We start from the raw sequence: 23,567 nt of genomic DNA on the forward strand, positions 1-23,567 counted from the left end.
ATACATGGAACACATTCTGAGTGTTCTCACGGCCCACTGTCTCTCCTCTCCCTCCTACAGACACCTTTCCCACACATATGCTTCCCTGTTTTATACTGTGACCTACTGAGTTCAACCATGGCCTATGTGATCATGGGTTTGCAACTACCCATTGTAAACTTTAAGTCTACATCTCATGACAGTGAGTCACCTCCAAAAAACTTTTTTTTTCCTTTAAATTGATATTCCCATCTTAGCTGATGACCTGCTGTACTCATTGACCCAGTTGCTCGGTAATGCCTGGACTAGGGTAGCTGTAGGATATAGCCCTATCACGTGATCTCTGATATGCACACCTGACACACAATGGCAGATGCAAGTTAATGATAAATGAGAAAAAGGAGGGTATGGCTAGTAATATCAAGCCTTGCTAATGAGGAAATATAATCATATGCTTTATAGTTTCAACAAAGAAGTCCAGGAAGGGGTCAGCTGACATATTGTTATGAGGGTCACATCCCTGCCAAACTTAGACAGTTTACAATACTGACTTAATTCACTTTATCTCAAACCTTGCGGGGAAGGAGCTGGAGCAGGAGGATCTTAAACCTCAGAGGACTGGAGCAGGAGGTTTGCTCATTCCAGATCAGATCAGCATGGAGAATTCTAGGCTACACAGCAAGACCCTGACTCAACCACAAAGTAATGCTAATTTATTTTTGTGAACCAGTGTTATTATAGAAAAGAGCACCACAAACATGTCTTATTCACTTTACATGTAACTGGAGCTGTCGTGTGAACTGCATTGGCACTCAAAACTGAATCTACCACCGAGCAAGCTAGGGTTCCTTGAGTCTTAGCAAAGTAGCCAGAAATGTCCTGAGGTGGTAAATTACTCTTCCATAATCACACTTAGAAGTATCTTGATTCATCAAAGGACACTTGACTGTATTTATTTGCTCTGAGTAATAGCTTATCAATTTGGAAGTTCCTGTCTATATGAAACTAGTTTTAGAAGGCTGGAGTAGTCCTTACCACACCAAGAGAGTACTAGCGCAGTGCCCAGAAAACCATGTTAATTCATCTGGGGCCCAGGGGAGATTTGGGCTACACACAAGTCAATCTGCTACGCCTAAAAATTTGTTGTTGTTGTTTTCACAATATCTAAAAATCAGCCAATGCACCTTGCAGTCACACTAATTCATGCAGACAATAACACCTCTGGTTATGTGTTAATGATAGGTCCAGCAGAACTCCAACTTGCAATAGATTAGCCCTGCTTTAAAACAATCCATTCAATTGCTGGAGAATTGGGCAGCAGAACTTTGCTGTATCACAGAGGGCCCAGGTTTGGTTCCCAGCATTCCAACGGCAGCTCACAACCATCTGTACTTCCAGTTCTAGACATCTGGTGCCCTTTTCTTATTTTTGCAAGCACCAGTGTGCATGTGGTATACATAGAAACACACAGGCAAAACATTATACACATAAAACTAAAATAAATCATTTTAAAAATTAAAAAAATTCATTCATAAAAAATAAAATACAGGTCTCGACATAAAACCTCTATAGCACTGTCTTACGCGTGAATCTAGTTATATTTATAACTAGTATAAAAATATGTCCTAGAGGGTAGAAAAATCAAACTTTTATTAGGACTTACTTGATAACTTAAAACTTTCTTTGTAAGCTGTCTAACTTGAAAATGTTAAGACGACTGAAAAATCATTAAATCAGAAAATTGCAGCTTTCTCCTTGTTATCAACAAAGGTGTGTGTGGGGGAATCAAATCAAATACAGGGCCTTGGGCATGTTACACCAAGGACCCCATCACCAATGAGCTATATCTGCAGCTCAACTCTTGGACTTTCAAAGTAAAGTCCAAACTGGAGGGTGAGTAAAGAGAAAAAAGAAAAAAAGAAAAAAATCAAACTAATTTTGTTTGAAATTAAATCCAGCCATTCCACAGAAGACTACATTACCTGTGCTTTAGAAGGTCTTTCAAGGGTAGTTTTGTCAAATTCAAAGCTCTAAAGTTGACAATACTTAGCTATTTGTCAAAGCTTTTAATTTGCTGAACACTCATTGAGAATCTACGGTAACATACATGGGAATAAAAATGTCTATGTTGAAGTACCTTCCCCATGTCTTGCTGGGAGATTTCATATGTGTAATTTTCCCACTTGGTTTTCTCAGCAAGAGGTGTATCTGTGATTAAGAACTCTGCCTGCTCTTCCAGAGTATCCTGATTGGACTCTCAGCACCCACGTGGTGGTTCACTGTAATCAGAGTGGTTCATCTGTAACTCCTGACTCTCAGGGGACCCAACACCCTCTTCTCATCTTTATGGGCACCCGTCATGCTTATGCTGCACAGACATACATGCAGACAAAACACCTGTACTGTGTCAAACTGCACAGCTTCGGGACTGACCGGACTGCGGCAACAAGGAACAAAGGACAGACACACACCTGGAAATGCTAGGGTTGGGTGAGCGTGAGCTCTGATGGAGATGGGCCATTCTACACAGATGAAGGAGGAGGCGGGGTACCTAACCTTGGGAGGGGGTCTAGATGAGGGTGCAGGCTCAGGCTGCCATCTCAGGGAGGAAGCTTTGGTTGATACTTGCTGCACATCCTATCAACCTCTGTGCTCAGACCCGCTGAAGGCATGGCCAGCCACTTGGCTTTGAGGCACTGGGATCTTTGACATGGCCGTCCTCGTGTCAACTATACACATTCACTCAGGACTTCATCCGCTCCCCACATCCAATCTGTAATGTAGCTTAAAAATAATTTAAAAATAGGAGCAACAATTTACCTCATGAAACTAGTTCAGATGTATTAAATCAGCTAATCTATAAAGATTCTTAACAGCAACAGCAACAACAAAGCAGTGAGGGCTGGAGAGTTGGCTTTGTGGTTAAGAGCACTTGTTGTCAAGGCCCCAGGTTCAATTTCCAGCACCCACATAGAGGCTCACTGTCTCCTCAAGTACCAGCATGTGTGGTGCACAGACACACTCATACACATAAAATAATAAAAATGCATCTAAAAAGAGCAGTGAACACAAGCTTAAAGAACAAAAGAAAGACAGCCAGGCATGGGACTCATGGCAATAATCCTGTTTAGGAAGCTAAACAGGAGAAAGGCTGTAAGTCCCAGTCCAGCCCAGGCTATACAGAGTGAGACCCTGACTCAAAACCCAAAACCAAAGTAAAACAAGAAACAGTTGGTAAGACACTGATAAGCATTTCCCGGCTTTGCATTCATTAAATGGCCTTAGTTACCTACTGGGAATGTGTTTCATTTGGTAGGATTATTGCCCGGCATGAAGGAAACCCTGGTTGGATCCCTAGGCATAAAACTTGGAGAGGTGGCTCCCGCTGGCCAGAAACCCCAGCGCTCAAGAGACAAAGGAAGGAGGATCATAAGTTCAAGGTTATAAAGCTGGAAAACAGCTTGAGATACATAATGGGGGGAAAGGGGAGAAAAGTTCCTCTGTTAAGAGGGTAGATTCCTAAGGAAAGACTGGATCGAGTACTCAGTGGCTGGGGCCTTACAGAGACTGAAGCACCAACTAAAGAGCATGCCTGGTGTGGGCCTAGGCCCCCTACACATATGTAACCCATGAGCAGCTTGGTCTTCTTATGAGCTCCCCAGCAAGTGCAGCTGTCTCTGACATGGACCCTGTCACCTGCTTTTGGATCACCTTCCCCCTAGATGGCTGCCTTGCCTGGCCTCAGTGGATGATGACACGCTCAGTCCCACGGTGACTTGATGTTCTGGGGAGGGTTGATACGGGGGCGGGGGGAGCTCCTCTTTTCTGAGAAGTAGGGGAAAGGGAAGGAGGAAGAAGGTGAGAGGGCACGACCAGGAGGAGAGAAGGGAGAGAGCTGTGTTGGGGATATAAAGTGTGAAGAAATAAAACTTAATAAAGAAAGAAAGAAAGAAAGAGAGAGAAAAAGAGAGAGAGAGAGAGAGAGAAAGAAAGAAAGAAAGAAAGAAAGAAAGAAAGAAAGAAAGAAAGAAAGAAAAAGAGTTTGAAGCCTATATTTTGGAACGCTCGCAACTGCTTGTAACTTCAGCCCTAGGAAATGTGACACCTTTTTCTGTCCTCCCTGGACACACACAAAAATGACATACACTGACAGAGACTCACACACATACCCATAAAAACAAATAAACAAAACAAAACAAATCCAACAAATGCAAGCAACTAACCAAAGATTCCTAGGCAGAAACAACCAAATCCTGAATGTGTTCTATCACCTTGGGTAATGTGGTACTTTCACTCATGTAGCACGTGAAATTCTTTCTCCTTTCGGTCTACCGAATGCTTCTTTTTAGAATCATCTGTTGGCAGGTAAATGGATGACTTAACATTCCAACCTACCTCTAATGGAGGAAGTGTCTGCTATTTCACTGACATCATTTCAAAGGGAAGAGTCATTGCAGAGAGCAATGACTCTGCGTGAGCAAGAAAGCAGAGCTCACGGTGACAAAAGCCCAGTTGACAGCTTCTCTTCATGTCTAGTCATGCCTGTGAACCAGGAAGCATTCACGTCATGTGCTCTGCTCAAGGAGAAATGCCTCATAAACAGGTGTCAGAGAGGAAAGTAACTGACCAAAGCCAGACAACCTCTGCCACAAAGAAGTGCTAGGAAACTCTGACTTGCCATTTCACCAGGCAGCAAGATAATTACTGAGTCTGAGGACTAAATAATCACTGAAATAGTAATACTTTGCATTGCCTCATGAGAGCTCACAGATGAATACATACACACGTACATAACCCCAACAACACAGTCACGAAAGGGCTATTGGAGAGATTTGGCAACCCCACGCCTGGGCATAAGCCAAGTTGAAATCAATGTATCAAAATGATGTCTGTGCTCCCATTTTTCACCGAAGCATCATTCTCAATAGCCAAGGATTAGAAACAACCAAAGCATCTGTAACAACAAAGGCATGAATTTTCTGGATAGGACTCCAGCAACGCAGGAAATAATCTGAAGAACTGACTAAAGGGATTAGAGGAATTTAAGAAACTTCTCCATAGCAAAGGAAACAGCCACCAGAGTGAGTGGACAACCTATACTATAGGCCCAATAGTGTGTGGGGAAAAAAAAAAAAAAAAACAACAACAACCTTTGCCAACTATACATCACAAAAAGAATTAATAGCCAGGATGTATAAAAAACTGTAAAAGTTAAATACCAAGAAACCAGATCATACCATGAATGACTGGACTAATGAAGCAGACAGACAGTTCTCAAGCGGCCAACCACACTTGAAAGTGGCAACTCCCCAAGGCATCAGGGAAATGCAAATTAAAACTTCTTTGAGATTCTGTTTCAGCCAGGTGTGCTGGAGCAAGCAGCCCTTTAATCCCAGCACTCAGGAGGCAGAGGCAGGTAGATCTCTGTCAGGCCAAGGCCATCCTGGTCTACATAGTGAGTTCCAGGACAGCCAGAAGTTATAGAATGAGACTCTGTCTCAAAGATTCTGTTTCACCGGAGTCAGATGGCTGCCATCAAGAAAACAAACAATAACAAATGCTGGGAGTGGGGGAAGAGGAATAATTATTCCTTATTGGTAGGAATGTAAATTTGTATACCCACCATTGAAGCCCTGGGTGATGTTACTAAAAAAACTTACGTGGGTCTCTCGTATCATCTAGGGACACTGGGGCATATGTCCAAGGGAGTCTAAGTCAACTTAGACTAACAGCCAGGGAATGGAACCAGCCTGGGTGCTTCTCAAAGGAAGAACAGGTAAAGAATATGTGATACATATACACAACAGAAGTTTTTGCGTTATAAAATCATCTGTTGGCAGGTAAATGGATGAGAGTGGAAATCATTATATCAAGTGAAAAAAGCCAGAAGCAGAAAGACAAACACTGCTTTTGGACCTGGATTAAAAATTACACATATGTATACATGTTATACATGCTTATGTATTATGCATATACACAAAGAGAAACGAAATATATATATACACACACACAGACTGATGGATTTTAAAATATGATACACAATAAAAATTGATTCACCTTTACAAAGGGCAGCTCTGTCATTTACCTCATGGATGAGCACAGAAGACATTACAGGCACCTTCTGTTAAAGGTGTTACAACCTCAACCCTAGCCACTGAGAACTAAGCCTCCAAACACATGAACCTTTCATGGACAAACCACATCTAATCCAAGTGAATTGCTTATAGTTTGGGATCATTACACAGCCACTTAGAGCCCTCACAGACCTGTCTTCACAAACATTTGCTTTCTTTTCTCTTGGGTACACAACTACAAAAGGAATGGCTGTATTGTCCAATATGGTATGTTTAGCTATAAAAGAATTTCTTTGCACCAAACATGTTTATAAACCAGGTAGATCTTTAATCTAATGACATTTATTTTCTATAGTTGGGTATTTATACAGTTTCTGTAGAAAAATAAACATTTACCAAAAATATGTAAGTACGGATACCTTCCTTTTCTCACTAATGTATGTATGCAAAAGTATGTGCCACACAGGTATTCTTCAAATAAATCTTTCACAGCTTTCCAAGAAATAAAGGCAGTAAACAAATGTCCTTTACTGTAAAAGTAACTTTTATTTGCCTGATGCAATTGTTGTCTTGGAGGCTTACTACCTTCATCTGCTAACCCAGGCCTATTCCTGGAAGCTTCTAGTTTCCCTGTACAATCTAATCTAGGACTGGAATATTTTCAGCCTATGAGATTTACTGCTGAATAAACTCATCCTTTCTAGCTCTTTCTGAACTCTGGCTGGCTGGTTCAACTCAGCTCTTCTGAGTCAAACTCCTCTTCGATCTGACTGATTCAAGCTGGATTCTCTCACTTCTGACTGAATTGCTCTGCTTGACTCTAACTCTAGCAATCTGTTCTAATTTTCTGCCTCCTTCTCATTCTTTGGCTCCTCTGTCTTCACCTGTGTTTGGCTTGTTCTCTCTACAATCTGTCTTTGTAAAACTGTCCCAGGAAAGCACACACACTCTCTCTCTTTTCTCATGAGAGTTGGTCATAGCCTGTTCTGTCAAATCTTTTTCTGATTCATCACTTTGTCTGCCTCTCAATTAGACATCACTTTCAAACATGGCTGCTTCCTTCTACAAACTAATTTTACTTTCATTGTTTGTGTGTGTACTAAAGGGGTCTCTGCATTCCAGCTGGATCACACAGACCTGGAAGATCTTTGGATGTGTTCAGAGCAGTCATGTTGCTGGATTAAAATTCTCTACACTTTTCTTTTCCACTCACCTTTCTTTTTCCTTTACTTCATCCTTCACAAGGGCTGTGAATGAGGAGGAAACATTCTGATAGAGGGATTCGGAAGCAATCGTGCTCCCAGTTGAGACCACAGACTTCTACTCTTCTTCTCTTTCAATCTTCCTCCCCTTCTTTCAACTTCCAGATTAATGTTACTCACAAAGGAAATTCTGACATTTTTACAAGTAAGCAGAACAGTTTTTAAACTGAAAAAAGCCTACAACAGGCTGGCAAGATGGCTCAGTAGCTTGCTGATGTGAGTTCTATCCCCAGAGCCCACGCTCTGCGAGCAGACAGAAATAACTGACTCTGTGTGTCTTCTGACTTCCATACTCTTGTGTATGCACTCTTATGCGCACACATCATCCATTTACATAATAAATAATAAATACATACTTTTTAAAGAAAAACTGCACAGAAATATTGAAATGGCACAACAAACTAGCCTATGTGACAGCCCAAGAACTGCCACACAAACCACTGGAGAGCCAATCTCAGGGAAATGCTGATGGTTTATTGAACGCAACACCTCAACGGTGGTCATGACCAGCGGCTCTGCTTGGGCGGCGGCCGCAGTTGGAGTGAAACGGACGGGAACCGGGGATTTACACAGTTAAAAGGCTCTTCCCAGGGGCAGCGCCCAGAGCCGCTCGTCACCCCTGGAGTCCCAGCACAGCACTCCGAGGGAGGGACCGGAAGAGGAAGTCCGGGCTGCATCTCAGAGGTCCCGGTAGTGCCAGCGCAGCCTGCGCCCAGCTGCCCACCCGCGGGATGGGGCTGCTGCGCTCCCCTCACGCTCCCGTGGCCGCCCTGCTCTGGAGCTGCCTGCTCGGACTGGTGAGAGCCACACTGTTCTCCCCTCCCTTCTCCCTTCCCCTCCCCTCCACTCCCCTGCCCTGCCCTCCGCTCCCCTGCCGCCCTCCCCTCCCTCCCCCTCCCCTGCCCTCCCCTCCCCTGCCCTCCCCTGCCCTGCCCTCCGCTCCCCTGCCGCCCTCCCCTCCCTCCCCCTCCCCTGCCCTCCCCTCCCCTCCCCTCCCCTGCCCTCCCCTCCCCTCCCCTCCCCTCCCCTCCGCTTTTCCCTCCCCTTCCTCCCCCAATCCCTCTCCTCTCTCCCCCTCCCCCCTGCTCTCCCTTCCCCTCCTCCTTCCCCCACCCCCGGCCGGTCTCACAGCTCTGCCCTTGGGTCCCAGCACTGGTCACCCCGCTGTGCCCTGAAATTCTGAGACATGCCCACCCCTGAAGAAACCTGCAGGGCGGGGGTGGGAGTGGGCACGCGGGAGAGGGTGAGGCTCCCTCCACCTTGGTCCTGGAGCCCTCCCTGTAATTTTTCGCAGTGCTTGGCAGGTGTTCTTTCTAATTAAAAAAAAAATTCACTTCTGTGTTTATTTGTGTAGCCCTTCTTACTGCTGCCTCTTGCCCAGAATAAAAGTGGGAGGAGGCAGGTATCGATGGGGCTCCGGGTGGTCGTGTTCTGGACTGTTCTTAGCCAACTGCGCTCACATACATTTCTCTGTATATCCATATGAATATCTATATTCATATGCTTTCCTTCCACTCCCATAGAGTGCCTTCTCTGTGAGGAGCTTACTGGGTCTTACTGTGTGGATTTGTTTTGTGCTTTTGTTTTTCTAATGGTGGTACTTTAAAAAAAAAAAATTAGAGGTTTGAATAGTTTGAAATTTAAAGGGGTGGGAGTCTGTTTAAGAAAAAAACAAAACAAAACAAAACAAAACAAAAAACCCAAATATGTGCACACATACCCATATTTGCAGAAATAATGTTTTCAAATTAAGCATCAAGTAATTTGAGCTCCAGTATGTGACCAGGAAGTTGTCTTTTAGTGTTGCAGATTTTCTTTTCACTTTCTTTTCTGGAGTTTCATGTTGGGAACTTTTACCAGTGTTTGCACACTGTTGTGTAAACAGGTATGCACTTATTACCCTTAGAGACCGTAACTTCTCTGAGAGACTGTATTTTGTTACTCTGCGCTTTAAAAGGTCTTTGAGAAAGTCTAAACCCAAAACTGTTAAAAAAAAAAAAAGAAAGAAAAGTAACCTTTGGTGTTGCTGGAACAGCATTAGGATTATACAGGAGAGAACTCATGCAAAAAGTATTTTGAGGGGAGAATAATAGCACAGCAGCATTACTTTGTGTCTTTAAGGTATATACTGAATAATCAGATAGTAACATTTAGGTCCAAAGAACACCTCAGAGGGTGTGAGATGTCGTGAACCTGTAACCTATATGTTAAACTTAGCATTCATTCAATCTCTTAAGATGATTAAGAAAAAATGTTTACATACTTATAGTTCCAAGATAGACCATATTTAGCACAGTAACGCGCCAACTCTTGATAAACCCACGTTGTTGGGTATGGCGGCACATGCCTTTCATCCCAGCACTTGTGGGGCAGAGGCAGGCAGATCTCTGTGTAATTGAAGCCAGCCTGGTCTACAGAGTGAGTTCCAGGACAGCCAGGGCTACACAGAGAAACCCTGTCTCAAGGAAACAAACAAACAAAAACTGATAAATCCACACGGTGGTTGTTACTGAAGGTGGAAGATGTGATGGGTGGCATGGAAAGGGCAATGGGTTACATAGTTAACATTTTTTTTTCTTTTTGTTTGTTTTTTGATTCTCTGTGTAGCTCTGGCTGTCCGGGAACATTCTCTGTAGACCAGCCTGGCTTCAAACACACAGAGATCCATCTGCCTCTACATCCCAAGTGCTGGGACTAAAGGCATGCACCACTGCCCTGCTTTATCGAGATAGTTTTAAGTACTGTCCTCATGTGAAGTATTTGGCCTTGTTTGTTTGTTTGTTTTTCCCTGAAACAAGGTCATGCCCAGGCTGACCTTAAGCTCCCCAAGAATGACCATTGTCTAGAGTGCAGGGTTTGTAGGCATAGAGCACTGTGCTCAAAGCCAAGACTTTATGAATGGTAGGCAAGTGCTCTACCAGCTGAGCCAAATCCCTAGTCTACTCCGGAATAAGTTTGTTGTTGTTGTTGTTGTTTAGTGTTTGGAGGTGTGATGGGTGATAGGTTTCCTTGGTTGCAACTTTAAACATATCCCTTTTCTAGACAAACTGCAAGGTTCCCAAATATTTTTTTGTGGTAGCTATGCTCCCAATTCTCATTGTAAATCTTACTGAAGCATGCAGTAATACCCCTGTGATAGAGTCTGACCCTGTGCTACCGGGGCATTGCTTCTTTCAGGTTAGTCCTTTAGACCCAGCTTCCCACAGAGTTAGAGTATGGACAAATGAAGACAAGTTCTTTGCCACAGTGTCCATGCATTGCTTTTAGCCTAATTCCAGATAGAGCCAACATTCTATCATGAGCATGCCTTTTTACTGTCTGCATTTCTGTCAGCATTCTGCTCTTCTGTTGTCTCCCCAGAATGGCCTTGATAAGCTCTTTTTTGCAGCATTGTATGCTTTCTCTAGCCTCCAAACCCCCAGACTTTTGCAAAGGCCCATGATCTATGTTAGCAGCTATAGTCAGTCACAAGCAACAACCTCTCCTTGTGTTATTATTTTTCTCTGTTAGTTAGCCTGCTGTCACTATGACAAAATGCCTGACAAAATCACCTTAACAAGAAGAATGATTTAGGTGCTCAGTGATGGTGCATGTCTGTAATCCCCAGCACTTGGAAGGCAAAGGCAGGGGGATCTCTGTGTTCAAGGACAGCCTAGTCTACAGAGTGAAGTCTAGGACAGCTAAGGCTACACAGAGAAACCCTGTCTTGAAAAACAAACAAACAACAATTTTTTTTTTAAATGACAGGGTTTCTCTGTGTATTTCTGGCTGTCCTGGAACTCACTCTGTAGACTAGGCTAGCCTCAAACTCAGAGATCTGCCTGCCTCTGCCTTCTGAGTGCTGGTATTATTTGGAGGTGGGGTATTGTGTATGCCAGGGCATATGTGTCATTCTTTGAGGACAACTTTTGGACATTATTTCTCTCCATCTCCCGTGTGAGTCCTGGGATCAGGTGGTCAGTCTTGGTGACAAGTGCCATTACCAACTGAGCGATCTCGCCAGCCCTTCTAGCTCTCCGTCCGTTCGTTCGTTCGTTTCGTCATTTTTGATTGTTTTGAGTCAGTGTCTATCTGTGTAACCCTGGCTTTCCTAGAACTCACAGAGATCCACCTGCCTCTGACTTCTGACCAATGGGATTGAAGGCATGAGCACCATGCTTGGCAATTTTATGTTTGTTTCGAGACAGGGTTTCTCCGTGTAACAGCTCTGGCTCTCCTGGAACTCACTCTGTAGACCAGGCTGGCCTCAAAACTCATAGAGATCCGCCTGCCTCTGCCTCCTGAGTGCTGGGATTACAGGCGTGTGCCTTGGAACCCAGCAGGTAATTTTTATCTTAAACTCTGCATTGGGGTATTTGGATGGGCAGTTGAAGACTGCTGAAGACTTGAGTAAAAACTGCTTTTAAATTCCAGATGGTTAGCTTATCCCATGTCTCTTTAATCCTGGGTAGAAGTACTAGGGGTTCTGAGTACATCTTCCTAGATGAATGTGAACAATGAAGTCGTAACTCATAAAAGAGCCGGGAGGAAAGTGTCAAGCTGAGAGGGCAGACTGGCATTATTACATCACAGCAACAACTGTCTCAGGGCTGTGGCCTTTAAAACAAGGCCAGGGTCAGTCTTATAAGACGGTGACTCCCTTCCCTCAAAGAATGAGTTCTAGACAAGTGTGGTCTCATTATTCCTGAGCCGTTGGAATGTGAGTAAATAAACTCAGTGGAAGACTTGCCTTTCTTAGGAAATGCCACCAAACTCGTATATAAATAGTTTCATTGAAATCCGTAGTTGCCCGCCAGCCTGATTATGACCAGCACCATGAGAGTTGTTTGTGTCTTAGACAGCTGCTCAGGAAGCCATCCTGCACGCGTCCGCAGCAGACAACTCTTCACTTTCCAAGGACTACTGCATGCATTATAACCCCAGCTGGACACGGCTTCCAGGCTCCCTAGGAAATGCAGTAAGTAAATACAGATGAGAACTGTGCATAAGATCAAAAATATTGACTATGAGTAATAACTATATTTTAGGGTGTGAATCAGTTGTAATATTTGGAGACTAATAAATACTTGATTGACTCCGGTCAAGTGTTTTTCTCTCCATAAAAGAAATGATTTAGGGAATTTTTTTTTCTCTCAGTCAGGGTTTCACTGAATAGATTTGACTAGCCTAGAACTCACCATGTCAACCAGGCTGGCCTCAAGGTCTTAGAGCTCTGCTTGTCTCTGGTTCTAGAGTGCTAGTGTTAATGGCATGTGCCACTATGCTGGGCATGATTAAGGTTCATTTTTATTTATTTTTGCTTTATGTGTAAAGGTGTTTGGCCTGCATGTATGTCTGTATTCCTGCAGAGGCCACATGGGGATGGCAGATGCCTGGAGTTACAGATAGTTATGAGCTGACAAGTGGGAGCTGGGAATTGAAACTGGGTCCTCTAGACGAGCAACCAATATTCTAAACGGCTGAGCTATCTCTCCAGCCCCAGATTTAGGGGATTTTGAAATTTGTACCTCTAATCCTTGTTGTCATGAAGCTGCTTTTGTCGGTTAGCTCAGGCGTAGTAAGTACGCGCTGCACCCCTGAGCTCCACCCCCAGACGTAACTAACATTGTGCCCAAGCAGTGTCGGAGTCCCCTTGCCAAAGGCTGTCAGGCGAAATGAAGCCTGCGTCTCATTAAAAACATTTCTCCTTTTCAGACCGCTCTCAGCTTGATGAATCTGACTGGCACGCCACTGTGCCACCCTTCTGATATTCCTCCCGGTGGCATAAAGAACAAAGCGGTGGTGGTCCAGCGGGGACCCTGCCATTTTCTTGAAAAAGCCAAAGTTGCACAGGAAGGTGGTGCTGAAGCATTGCTGATCGCCAACAGCAGCGTCCCAGTAAGTCCTAAAACGGAGGAACTGTAACACCAAGTCTCCCGGGGACTGAGTTAGCTCTTGTGTGCATTCTAGAAGCTGAAGTTTTAATAATTGTGCAGGTTATTTTTTTATGGATAAACAGTCTATATTTATTAATAAAGCATTCTGATTGGAAAGTTTCGTAGTTTTTGCTGTATTTCTAGAGTTGAGAGGACTTGGTTGGACACAGACGTACATAAATGTGTGTTGTATGTCTATGTACCATCTGTACCACATGATGTCATGTACAGCATATGACTTATAACAGTTGAAGTTCGCGTTAAAGGGATTACATTTTGAAAACTTATATATTATTAAGAAAGAGTAATGACTATTTGTTTTTAGAATTCAATATAATATTTGTATAGCTAATCAAGTTTCATATTTCTTTTTTGTAGTTTCCTTCCTCAAGGAACAAATCTGAATTCCAAAATGTGACTATACTAATTGCAGTTATAAGCCAGAAAGACTTTAAAGATATGGAACAGGTAAGTTAATAATTGCATATTAGATGTTTATAAATGGTACAGTTGTTTATGTTTAATCACTATCCTTTTTTTTTTTTTTCTCTTTTGGTTGAGACAGGGTTTCCCTGTGTAACCCTGGCTGTCCTTGAACTTGCTCTGTAGACCAGGCTGGCCTCAAACTTAGAGATCCACCTGCCTCTGTCTCCCAAGTGCTGGGATTAAAGGTGTGCACCACTACCACCTGGCTCTAATCACTATAGTTAATTTTGATTATTACTCATCGTCCACTTGCTAACAAGAAGCTTGAAGGGCTGAATAGCCTCTTGTTGTCTTCTCAGCTGGGTGATGAAGTGTCTGTCTGCCCTGGCATAGGATGTAGTTGTCGCTGCTGTGCTCTAACTGGGGAGATTCATTCTTGTGTTTAACTGTCACTTTGCTCTTCAGACTCTTGGACATAACATTACCGTGAAAATGTATTCTCCATCCTGGCATGACTTTGACTATACTATGGTGGTTATTTTTGTAATTGCTGTGTTCACTGTGGCATTAGGAGGATACTGGAGTGGACTCATTGAATTGTAAGTTTAGCTAAACTTTTTATGGCTTCCTGATAAATGGCTTTAAGTAATGTTTCATGATAATCTTAATAACAAGAATATTTTATTTTTTTTCTGATCTCAGCATATTAGTGCCAATAAGACCAGATTGTAGGATTGTCTTTCTTTCTTTCTTTCTTTCTTTCTTTCTTTCTTTCTTTCTTTCTTTCTTTCTTTCTTTCTTTTTAGACTAATAGGAAAGTTGTAGGCAGCTGAATTATTTGTTGATAGGTCAAGCATCGCGTAGTCACATCAAATAGTCGGTGGAGGCTGGTGAGATGGCTCAGTGGATGAAGTATTCACTGCATGAGTGTGATGACCTGAGTTCAGAAACCATGGACCCCTCTTAAAGCTAGACTCAGTTTCGTGTGTCTGCAATCCGAGTGCTCCTGAGAGCTAAGAATCTGCGGCAGCTCAAAGGCCATTTAGACCCGTCTCAGACAGGGTAAAAGACATGGCTCAAAGACCGATGCCTGAGGCTGTCTTCTGACATCCACACATGTACTGTGGCAGGTGCATGCATGTACACACATGTGGCTTCATACACGTGCACAGAGTACAGTTTCATAGTTTGTGTTGGGAGTGTAGCTCAGTGGTAGAGCTTTTGCCTAGTGTTCTTGAACAGTTTTTGTCTAGTTGTTTAAACCACTGCACTCTCAAAAGAATACAATTAATGGTAATATTTAATGTGTGTGAATTTAATATATGGTAGTGAATTTAATATATGGTAAATTTAATATATGATAGTTGGCTCCCTTTCAAGATCTTGTTAATGAAAGCTATGTCCATGCCTATAATCACAGCACTTGAGAGGTAGAGGTCATCCTTCACTACATACTGAGTTCTAGCCCAGTCTGGGCTACATCTGGCTCTATCCCAGGGCAGCCCCTCCCTTCTGTCAGGTATGGTGGTGTATACCCAGGAATCTGAGGCAAGAGGATCATGAGTCTGAAGGGCCCTGGGTTACATAGTAAGTTTAGGGCCAGCCTGTGCTACAAGCTATAGCAAGAGTGTGTTTTAGAAGGGGGAGTGCGTTGTGCTTTCTGATACATGGAGTATGAAAACGTGAATCATTATGACTTGCATGTGTATTACAGTACATTTTTAAAGTTTATTTTCAATGACAGATATCAAAGCTTGGTGCCTTTCCCCACTTACATATCACATTACTAAAATTTCTGATAATGCCCTGACGTCCTGAGCTAGAGTTCTAGAGGAGGTGTAGGTGCCTCCTGCCCTGTCTCCAGGCAACCTGTCCAAGACTCACAGATGGCACACCCTTGTGACTGTGCCAGTCATCAGTAATTCCCCAATGACAAAGTAGTGTGTTGCTTAACAATTGCAAATGTGCAAATTTTGGACCCCAAAGTTTTATTTAGCCTAAAATCTGCAGTGACCCTGGACTTAAGAACCGGGGCCAGAAGATGCATGACAGAGAGTTTAACCGGGCAGAGGTGAAACAATTAGGGCTGGGAACACAGAGTAGGTTCTGTGTAACTGGGAAGGGACAATGAGGCTGACAGTGGAGGCTACTGATGGAGGGGACTCGCTGGAAGAATCCATGGAAAGTAACGAGTAGGACTGTATCTAGTAATTTAAAAAATTCTTCAAGTTACATCAATGAGCACAGAATAGACATAAGCGTAAATACTGACTTTGCTCGTAGGAGAATTTAATGTTCACTCTTGAGAGAAACTAATTTTAGAAATACTTTATTGTCTGTAGGTTAGTAATGCTGTTTGTAAGTTTGTATCTTAAAACTTACTATGTCAACATAAATACTTCTTCCAACTTGGTTGTAAGAGCATCTGTAAACATTAATTTGTTAATATAATAAATACCATCCGTCCTAACACTTTTGTTTTCATTAAAAAAATCTTATTTCACAGCCATGTAATGACATTATCTCTGAAGAGTAGGAATACAGGTTGTTTTAGTTTTTAGATTAAATATTTCTTTTTGGCATTTTTTTTAAGTACATTACCTTTGTAATTAAAATTAAATTGGTGTTAGCAAGGGTTTTTTAAAAAAATAACCACACTTCTTAAAGGCTTGCTGTTTCCCTGCGTGTATTTGTCCAGGGAAAACATGAAGGCTGCAGCCGACACTGAGGATAAAGAGAGGAGGAAGAAGAAGGAAGAGTACTTAACCTTCAGCCCTCTTACAGTGATTGTGTTTGTGGTCATCTGCTGTGTAATGATCGTCTTACTTTACTTTTTCTACAAGTGGCTTGGTAAGAAGCTGGCTTTTATGCGTGCTGCTTTGAGCATATACCCTCCCGCCCCATTTACATTGTTAGAGTTATGTTTCCCTTCAAAACATTTCACCTGGAAAACAAGTATATGATCTGCCTAACATGGCAAAAATGCTGGGTTTCAATTACACAGACAGTTAAAATTCAAATAAGATGATAACATATATATGTTCTCACAAGGCTGAGGCCAGCCTGGGATACATAGTAAATTCTAGACCAGCACAGACTACAGAATTGTGTAGTGAGACCCTATCTCAAAAAAATAAAAAATTGGGGTTCAGCAGTTAAGAGCATATACTAATCTTATCAAGGATCCGAGTTCTGTTCCTAGCACCGTGTCAGGCAGCTCACAACCACCTATAACTCTAGCTCCAGGGGGATCTAATGCCTCTGGCCTCCTTGGGCACTTGGACATACATGTACATACCCACACAGAGATATTCATGTAATCACATAATTAAAGTAAAAATAACTTAAAGAAGACACTTATTCTACCCTAAAGCATATTTTAATTTCTAGTGAGAATTTTTTTTTAACTTATTATACTTACCCTATTTACAAGTGAAATTTTGGATGTGAGAAGGAAATCATTCAATCTCATAATTATCCCAGGACATAGTGTCAAATTACGATTGGTTAGTGTTTTGTGTGGTATTGAGAGGTTTTGTTTACCTTAAATGAGTCTTCATGGCTAAGGTAGCTGCTATTTCCTAGCATATTATTACAACTGGCAGAATGGTACTGAATTGCTAAGGCTTTCCCTGCCGTTTTATGATTAAGAGATACTTACAGTAACTAATGTTGCTCTTGAGAGTGCTTTCCGGTCAACTTGGTTCATTTAAAACAAGACTAACTGGAACTAAGTTACAAAAATCAAGTTCTTCCCCACGTGGAATCATTTCTGAAGTGGTAGCACCCTGTTGGTTGAGGCACTGAGGCACTGAAGCTCCAGGACGCCCTCAGGAGATACCGACTCCACCAGGTCCCAGCTGACAGTCCGTGACGTGTCTGTCTCACAGCTCCTAGTACCCAGAACCAGTAATCGACTTGTGCTTTGTTCCCGCACTTCATGTAGGTTAGCTTATCTCATCCTTGCAACCACCCAGGATACTCTTCACGAACTTGACCTGTTAGATAGGAGTAACGGGGACTTAGAGTGCCCTATCCAGCGCCCTGCAAAGCCGAAGCACCCCAAACTTACTGTATTTACATCAGCCTCTGTTTCTCAGCTCCACCACTGAGCTACAACTCTTCTGAAATCAAATAGACCTTGAAAATTGAGGTACAGCTTGTATTTCTCATCACAGTATTTTCTTGAATGTTCAGAAAAGGAATACTGTAAATTATAATGACTCCTCCCTTTTAACAATGCAGTGGTAAAATATCTCGAAATAATTTTCAAATAAATCTGGATAGTGTATAATGCCTGTCAAATTTTACTGCCTTGGCATCCTGATGCAACAAAGATGTTTCCTGGAATGGACTTGTGTGTTTGTTTTCTCAAGGCACCATTTTGCTGTGCAGCTCTGGCTAGTCTGGTACCTTCTCTGTAGTAGTCTTGAGTTGGTGGCTTACATGCCTGGCTGGATTTGGTTTTAACAGTTTAAACATAGGTCAAATTGTTACAGATAAATTCCCCATAGGAAAGAGCATGGATAACATGACTGATATCCAAAAGGCAGCTATTTGTTTTTCATACCTAAATTGCATTTCTTTAAAAAAAAATCTTAATAGTTTATGAATCCAAGGCCAAGCCCAGTGGCACATGCTTTTACTCCCAGCACTAGTGAGGCAGAGGCAGGTAGATCTCTACAAATTCTAGCCCGATCTACATAGCAAGTTCTCAGCCAGCCAGCGCTACAAAATTTTTTGGTTTCTTAATCCAGCTGAGGGTATAACTCAGTTGGTAGAGAACTGACCTAGGACACACAAAGCTCTGATGCAGTTCCATGTGTCAAATAGGCCAGATGTAGAGGAGCACACCTGTAACCCCAGCTGTCAGGAGGTAGACAGAAGCATCAGGCGTTCAGGGTTTTCAAGGTCATTCTTGACTGTACAGAAAGTTCAAGCCCAGTTTGAACTCCGTGCCACAAGTCTCGAGACTCAAAAGATTTGGAGGAATAGCCCAGTTGGGAAAGTGCTTACTGTGTAGACAAGACTAGAGTTCGGTCCTAGAACCCAGGCAGACCTTTCCCTCCCCCCCCCCCCGCCCCCGCACTGTCTTGTAATTCTAGCACTGGGTAAAGGCAGGTTGATCCCTGGAGCTTGCTGGCCAGGTCTGCGTAGTCTGCTTGGCAAACTCACAGGCCAGTGACTCACCCTGTTTCAAAAATAAAACAAAAGACAAATAAGACATCAGAGGAATGATACTGCGGCTGTCTTCTGGCCCCTACACATACCTGCCGACATGTGTGTGTGCCCCCACATATACGCAAACACACATGCACAAAGGTTCATCCGCCCTTCTGCCCGTGCATTTAAGTTACATTTATAAATATATGTAGTTCACTTCATAGAAACGTGTAACAGACATGTCACTTTGAATGACTGAATAATAGGAAAATGTGGAATCATCTTCAGCCACTTAAAGCAGCCCTGGTAGCATTTAATGGAACTAAAGCCACACGTAACATGCCCTGCTTTAAAATACTTGCAGCTTAGCAGCTACTTTAGATAACAATATAGTTATTATATTGAAAATATGATCTAGTAGAGAGAGCTAAAGAATTAATATCTATCTTGTTCTTTTCTAGTTTACGTTATGATAGCAATTTTTTGCATAGCGTCAGCAATGAGCCTGTTCAACTGTCTTGCTGCATTGATTCACAGGATGCCGTGTGGACAGTGCACGTACGTATCTCTTGGAGACTATTGTAATGAGTATTTGAAGTTAGTACAAGAAAAGGGAGGTGCTGCTTGAAACCTGTATATTCAACGTACATTAGATTTCTGGCTATCTAAATTTAAAGCCAGTAATGCATTTGGGATTGTTTGTTTGTTTGTTGAGACAGGGTTTCTGTAGCCTGTAGACAGGCTTTCTCTGTAGCCTTGGCTGGCCTGGAACTCTCTGTAGGCCAGGGAGGCCTTGAACCCACAGAGATCTGCCTGATTCTGTATCCTTAGTGCTAGGACTTAATAAAGGTGTGTGCCACCATGGCTGGCTGTGTTTGGGATTTTTAAATTGAACCCCTGAGACATATTTAAAGTATCAGTAGTTACATGTGGCTAGTGGCCATTAGTACCAGAAAGCATTGAGAACAATTCTGTTACCACAGAGTGTTTTATTGAACCCATTACTATGCCTCATTGGTTTTGCGTAAAATTGTGACATCTAGATTAATATTTCAGTCACTTCTTGTTAATGTTTGGCACTTTTTGTATCAGTGTATCTGCAATACAAATTAATTATTCGGTTTATTTTTAGGATTTCGTGTTGTGGCAAAGACATTAAAGTGATCCTGGTTTTCCTTTCTGGATTCTGCATCTCAGTCGCTGTTGTGTGGGCTGTGTTTAGAAATGAGGATAGGTATGACAACTCTATAGTTTATTTTAGATTTAAGGATGCATTGTTTTGTATCTTTTCTTGACTCTTATTCATTATGATTATTGTGGATTTTTTTTTGTTTTTATTCAAGAACATATCTTAAAACAAGGTAATAAGTTACTTAACAGGATTTCTAAATTATGTGCCCCATTGCTAACTTAGAACTTTGGCCTTGAATTTGCAGTGACCCAGTTTCCTCTGTCTCCTGCATGCAGAGGTTACAGGCATAAGCCACCAAGCCCGGCAAATGAACAGATCTTAAACTAATGATTTGAGCTCATGCTCAAATTGAATTATGCCTTAAACACCTAGACTTAAAATACGCTCAGTTATGATGTGTCACAGTTATAGTTATATAGTTATATAGTTATAGTGCCTTATAACCTTCACACGTGGTCACCTCAACACGTGGTCTCTGCATTGACAGTGCCCTGATCTCCAGAGTGGATATTTGAAAAGGCTGTCGTATTTTCATTTCTGTTACTGCGCTCTAATACCTTGCCAAAAAGCAGCCTAGGGGCGAAAAGCTTTGTTCTGGCTCACAATTCCAGGTACTGCTATTTGTACTGAGAAGTCGAAGCAGCAGGAGCTTGAAACAGCTGATCGCACCACATCCACAGCCAAGAGCAGGAAGAAATGAGTGCCTAGGTGCCTATTTGTCTCAGCCCCGTCTCTACAGCTATACATTTCAGAAACCAAACCCAGGGAGCGGCGCTGCCCACATGCAGGGTATTTCCAACCCAGTTAGCTCAGTTACCGAACTGCCTCATGGCCGGGCCTGGTGGCGCACGCCTGTAATCCCAGCACTTGGGGGTCAGAGGCAGGTAGATCGCTGTGAGTTCGAGGCCAGACTGATAAGTAAGTTGTACCGCTTTCACCTTATGTTCAGCCTGTGTGGAAACGGACGTGAGGATTTTACCCGCAGCTGTCTTTGTAGAAGGGAAGCATGAAGCTGCAGAGATGGCGGAGAGTACGCACTTGCATCCGCCCTACGTTCTTCTGAGGCGGCCTTAGCAGTCCTCATTCTGCCGGGACAGGAGCTTGCTGAATAGGGAGGCCGTGGGGAGACACTTGATAGCCATAACCATAGTGACCTGTTTATTTGACTTTGATTTGAAGATAACGGAATGAAACAATAGGTTGAGCTCTCTCTCTCTCTCTCTCTCTCTTTTTCTTATAGGTGGGCTTGGATTTTACAGGATATCTTAGGAATTGCTTTCTGTCTCAACTTAATTAAAACAATGAAGTTACCCAATTTCATGGTAAAATATGTTACTTTTATAGTTGTGATAATATTTTTTTCTCTTTAAAACCATATGATTGAGGTATAATTTGCATATAGTAAAACAGGCTCATTTTAGTTACATTGTTGAAATGTAGTAGATGTGTTTAAAGCCTTTGTAACTTACAGCCAAATGAACTACAGACCATTCCCCAGTCTTCAGAAAGCTTGCTCGGCCTGTTTGACTCACTTCCAGCCCCAGGCAGGGACAGCTACTGAGTCGATAGCTGAATGTTTTTCATCGCTCATGCTCATTTCATAAAACTTTATGAGACTAAATAGCAGGGAAGAACATTCTTTAATTCAGTGATAGTCGTAAGCAAACAGGATACAGGAAGTAAGGATTTTTGCCATATGAAATAAAATTATATATAGTAATAGCCATGAAATGCCTTCTAAAGTAGTGTTCAAATGTATATCCCCATGCTTACCTGTATTTGCAAAGTAATTTGTTGCGTTGGTTTAGATGTGGGAAGTTTGATTTTTTAAATTTCTTTTTTCTCCGACAGTCATGTGTGATACTGCTAGGCCTTCTCCTCATCTATGATGTGTTTTTTGTCTTCATAACACCCTTCATCACAAAGGTATGGCCATACATACATTTTAAATTTATGCCGAAGCCTTCAAACGATCTGTTTGTTTGCTTTGAGACACGGTCTCTCAGCATAATAACCCTGGCTCGTAGAGAACTCTCTCTACGCCACAGGCTGGTCTTGAACTCACAGAGAGCTGCCTGCCTCTAGATAAAAGGCATGTGTCACCACGCCCTGCACTGGCACATGCAGCTTTTTTTTTCACTCTGTGTGTATCTGTGAGCACCTGCCTGTATGTATGTGCGCCCGTGCGTGCCCAGGGCTCATGGAGGTCAGTAGAGGGTATTCTTGCCTCTTGTTCGAGACCTTCATGCCCGCCCGCTGTGGGTATAGGAACCCAGGTCCTCTGTAAGAGCAGTGGGTGCTCCTGACTCACTTACCTTGGGCGGCCTCGAGAAGAGAACCTTAGCTCTCTTCACAAAGTGTTGGTTTTGCAGAGCTTGTGCCTCGGGGCGAACTTTAATCCCCCGAAGGGAATTGCCCTTGAAATTGGTCTTTCGGTAGAGGTTATTTCATGCCTTCAGTTGCTTGTTAGAGAAATTAAAGAACTTCCGATTAGTATAAAGTGAGAATGTCTGTAATTTCTCTTTCCTTTTAGAAGTAAGTTTTCCTTCAATCAGTGTCTACTGTAGACAGTTGAGAGGGAGGGAGGGAGGGAAGGAGGGAGGGAGGGAGGCTTGTCGTTGCAGCCCTCATTTCTGAGAACTGATTTGACAGTAACCGAGAGCAGCACGCCAGCTCTGCAGTGTACCGTGTCACCTGGCAGCCCACCCTGCAGGATGCCCTTTGTGCTCTAGGCTCCTAGCCTGCTGCGTGAGAAGTGATGCTAGCTTTGCACATCAGTAGCATTCCTTTGGCTGTGATGGCAGAACCCAACTTGATCTTTCTTAAACAAAAATTATTATTTTATTATTATTATTATTACTGGTTTTTCGAGACAGGGTTTCTCTGTTCAGTTCTGGCTGTTCTAGAACTCACTCTGTAGACTAGGCTGGCCTCGAACTCACAGAGATCCGCCTGCCTCTGCCTCCCGAATGCTGGGTTCAAAGGCATGCGCCACCCACCACTGCCAGGCCCAACTTGATCTTTCTATACCAAAAGGTCTCCTGTATCCAGGCTGGTCACTGAGGCCAGAGTCAGGCTGACCTCAGTAGAAATTCAGACCAGGTCCCCACATACTCACCTTTTATTTTTGTCTATTTTATCTGTTCTCTGGTTCTGTTGCTGGAAGCTCCTAAGTCATACATTCCCCATTTTACCATCAACTTCTTAGCAAAGTGAGGAAAAGTATTAAGTGAGTGAGTTGTCATACATTATTATTTTTTTTTTTTCAGTTTTTCTGCCTTGCCCTTTTTCATATCAGGAACATATTATTTATTGTTTGGTTCTCTTGTTTTCTCTACCATTTTATGCCGTGCCTTGCCTTGTAACTTTATATTGGCCCTATATTCTTTGTGTCTCTTAGCTATTTCATATTTGATGATGACTGTTTCTCTTCCCATTGGCGTTTGTTACTGTTGATGCTGAATTTGGGCTAGAACCCAGGACCTGTGTACTTTAGACACACTCTCTACCTAGCCCCTACACTGGGGTTTTTTTTTTATCTAAAAGAGACAATATA

At 42.7% G+C, this 23,567-nt stretch overlaps 1 protein-coding gene across 4 annotated transcripts in view; it reads left to right on the forward strand.

Annotated features, from left to right (window-relative positions):
- The window catches only part of Sppl2a (signal peptide peptidase like 2A), a 103,949-nt gene that overhangs the window by 58,241 nt on the left and 22,141 nt on the right, over nt 1-23,567 (forward strand). For 2 of the 4 annotated variants that reach the window (XM_021642844.2, XM_021642845.2), the window contains exons 1-10: nt 7,955-8,112; nt 12,153-12,272; nt 13,010-13,192; nt 13,609-13,698; nt 14,122-14,255; nt 16,355-16,506; nt 19,281-19,377; nt 19,952-20,053; nt 21,252-21,333; nt 21,863-21,937. In XM_021642844.2, coding sequence (XP_021498519.1) covers nt 8,047-8,112; nt 12,153-12,272; nt 13,010-13,192; nt 13,609-13,698; nt 14,122-14,255; nt 16,355-16,506; nt 19,281-19,377; nt 19,952-20,053; nt 21,252-21,333; nt 21,863-21,937 — 1,101 coding nt within the window. In that variant the 5' untranslated portion in view covers nt 7,955-8,046. Of the gene's footprint in view, nt 1-7,954; nt 8,113-12,152; nt 12,273-13,009; nt 13,193-13,608; nt 13,699-14,121; nt 14,256-16,354; nt 16,507-19,280; nt 19,378-19,951; nt 20,054-21,251; nt 21,334-21,862; nt 21,938-23,567 lie in introns of those variants that run through there. The other 2 variants (XM_060372114.1, XM_060372115.1) reach the window with 2 other exon arrangements.

Source organism: Meriones unguiculatus, chromosome 18 (genome assembly GCF_030254825.1).
Source record: "Meriones unguiculatus strain TT.TT164.6M chromosome 18, Bangor_MerUng_6.1, whole genome shotgun sequence".
NCBI lineage: Eukaryota > Metazoa > Chordata > Mammalia > Rodentia > Muridae > Meriones > Meriones unguiculatus.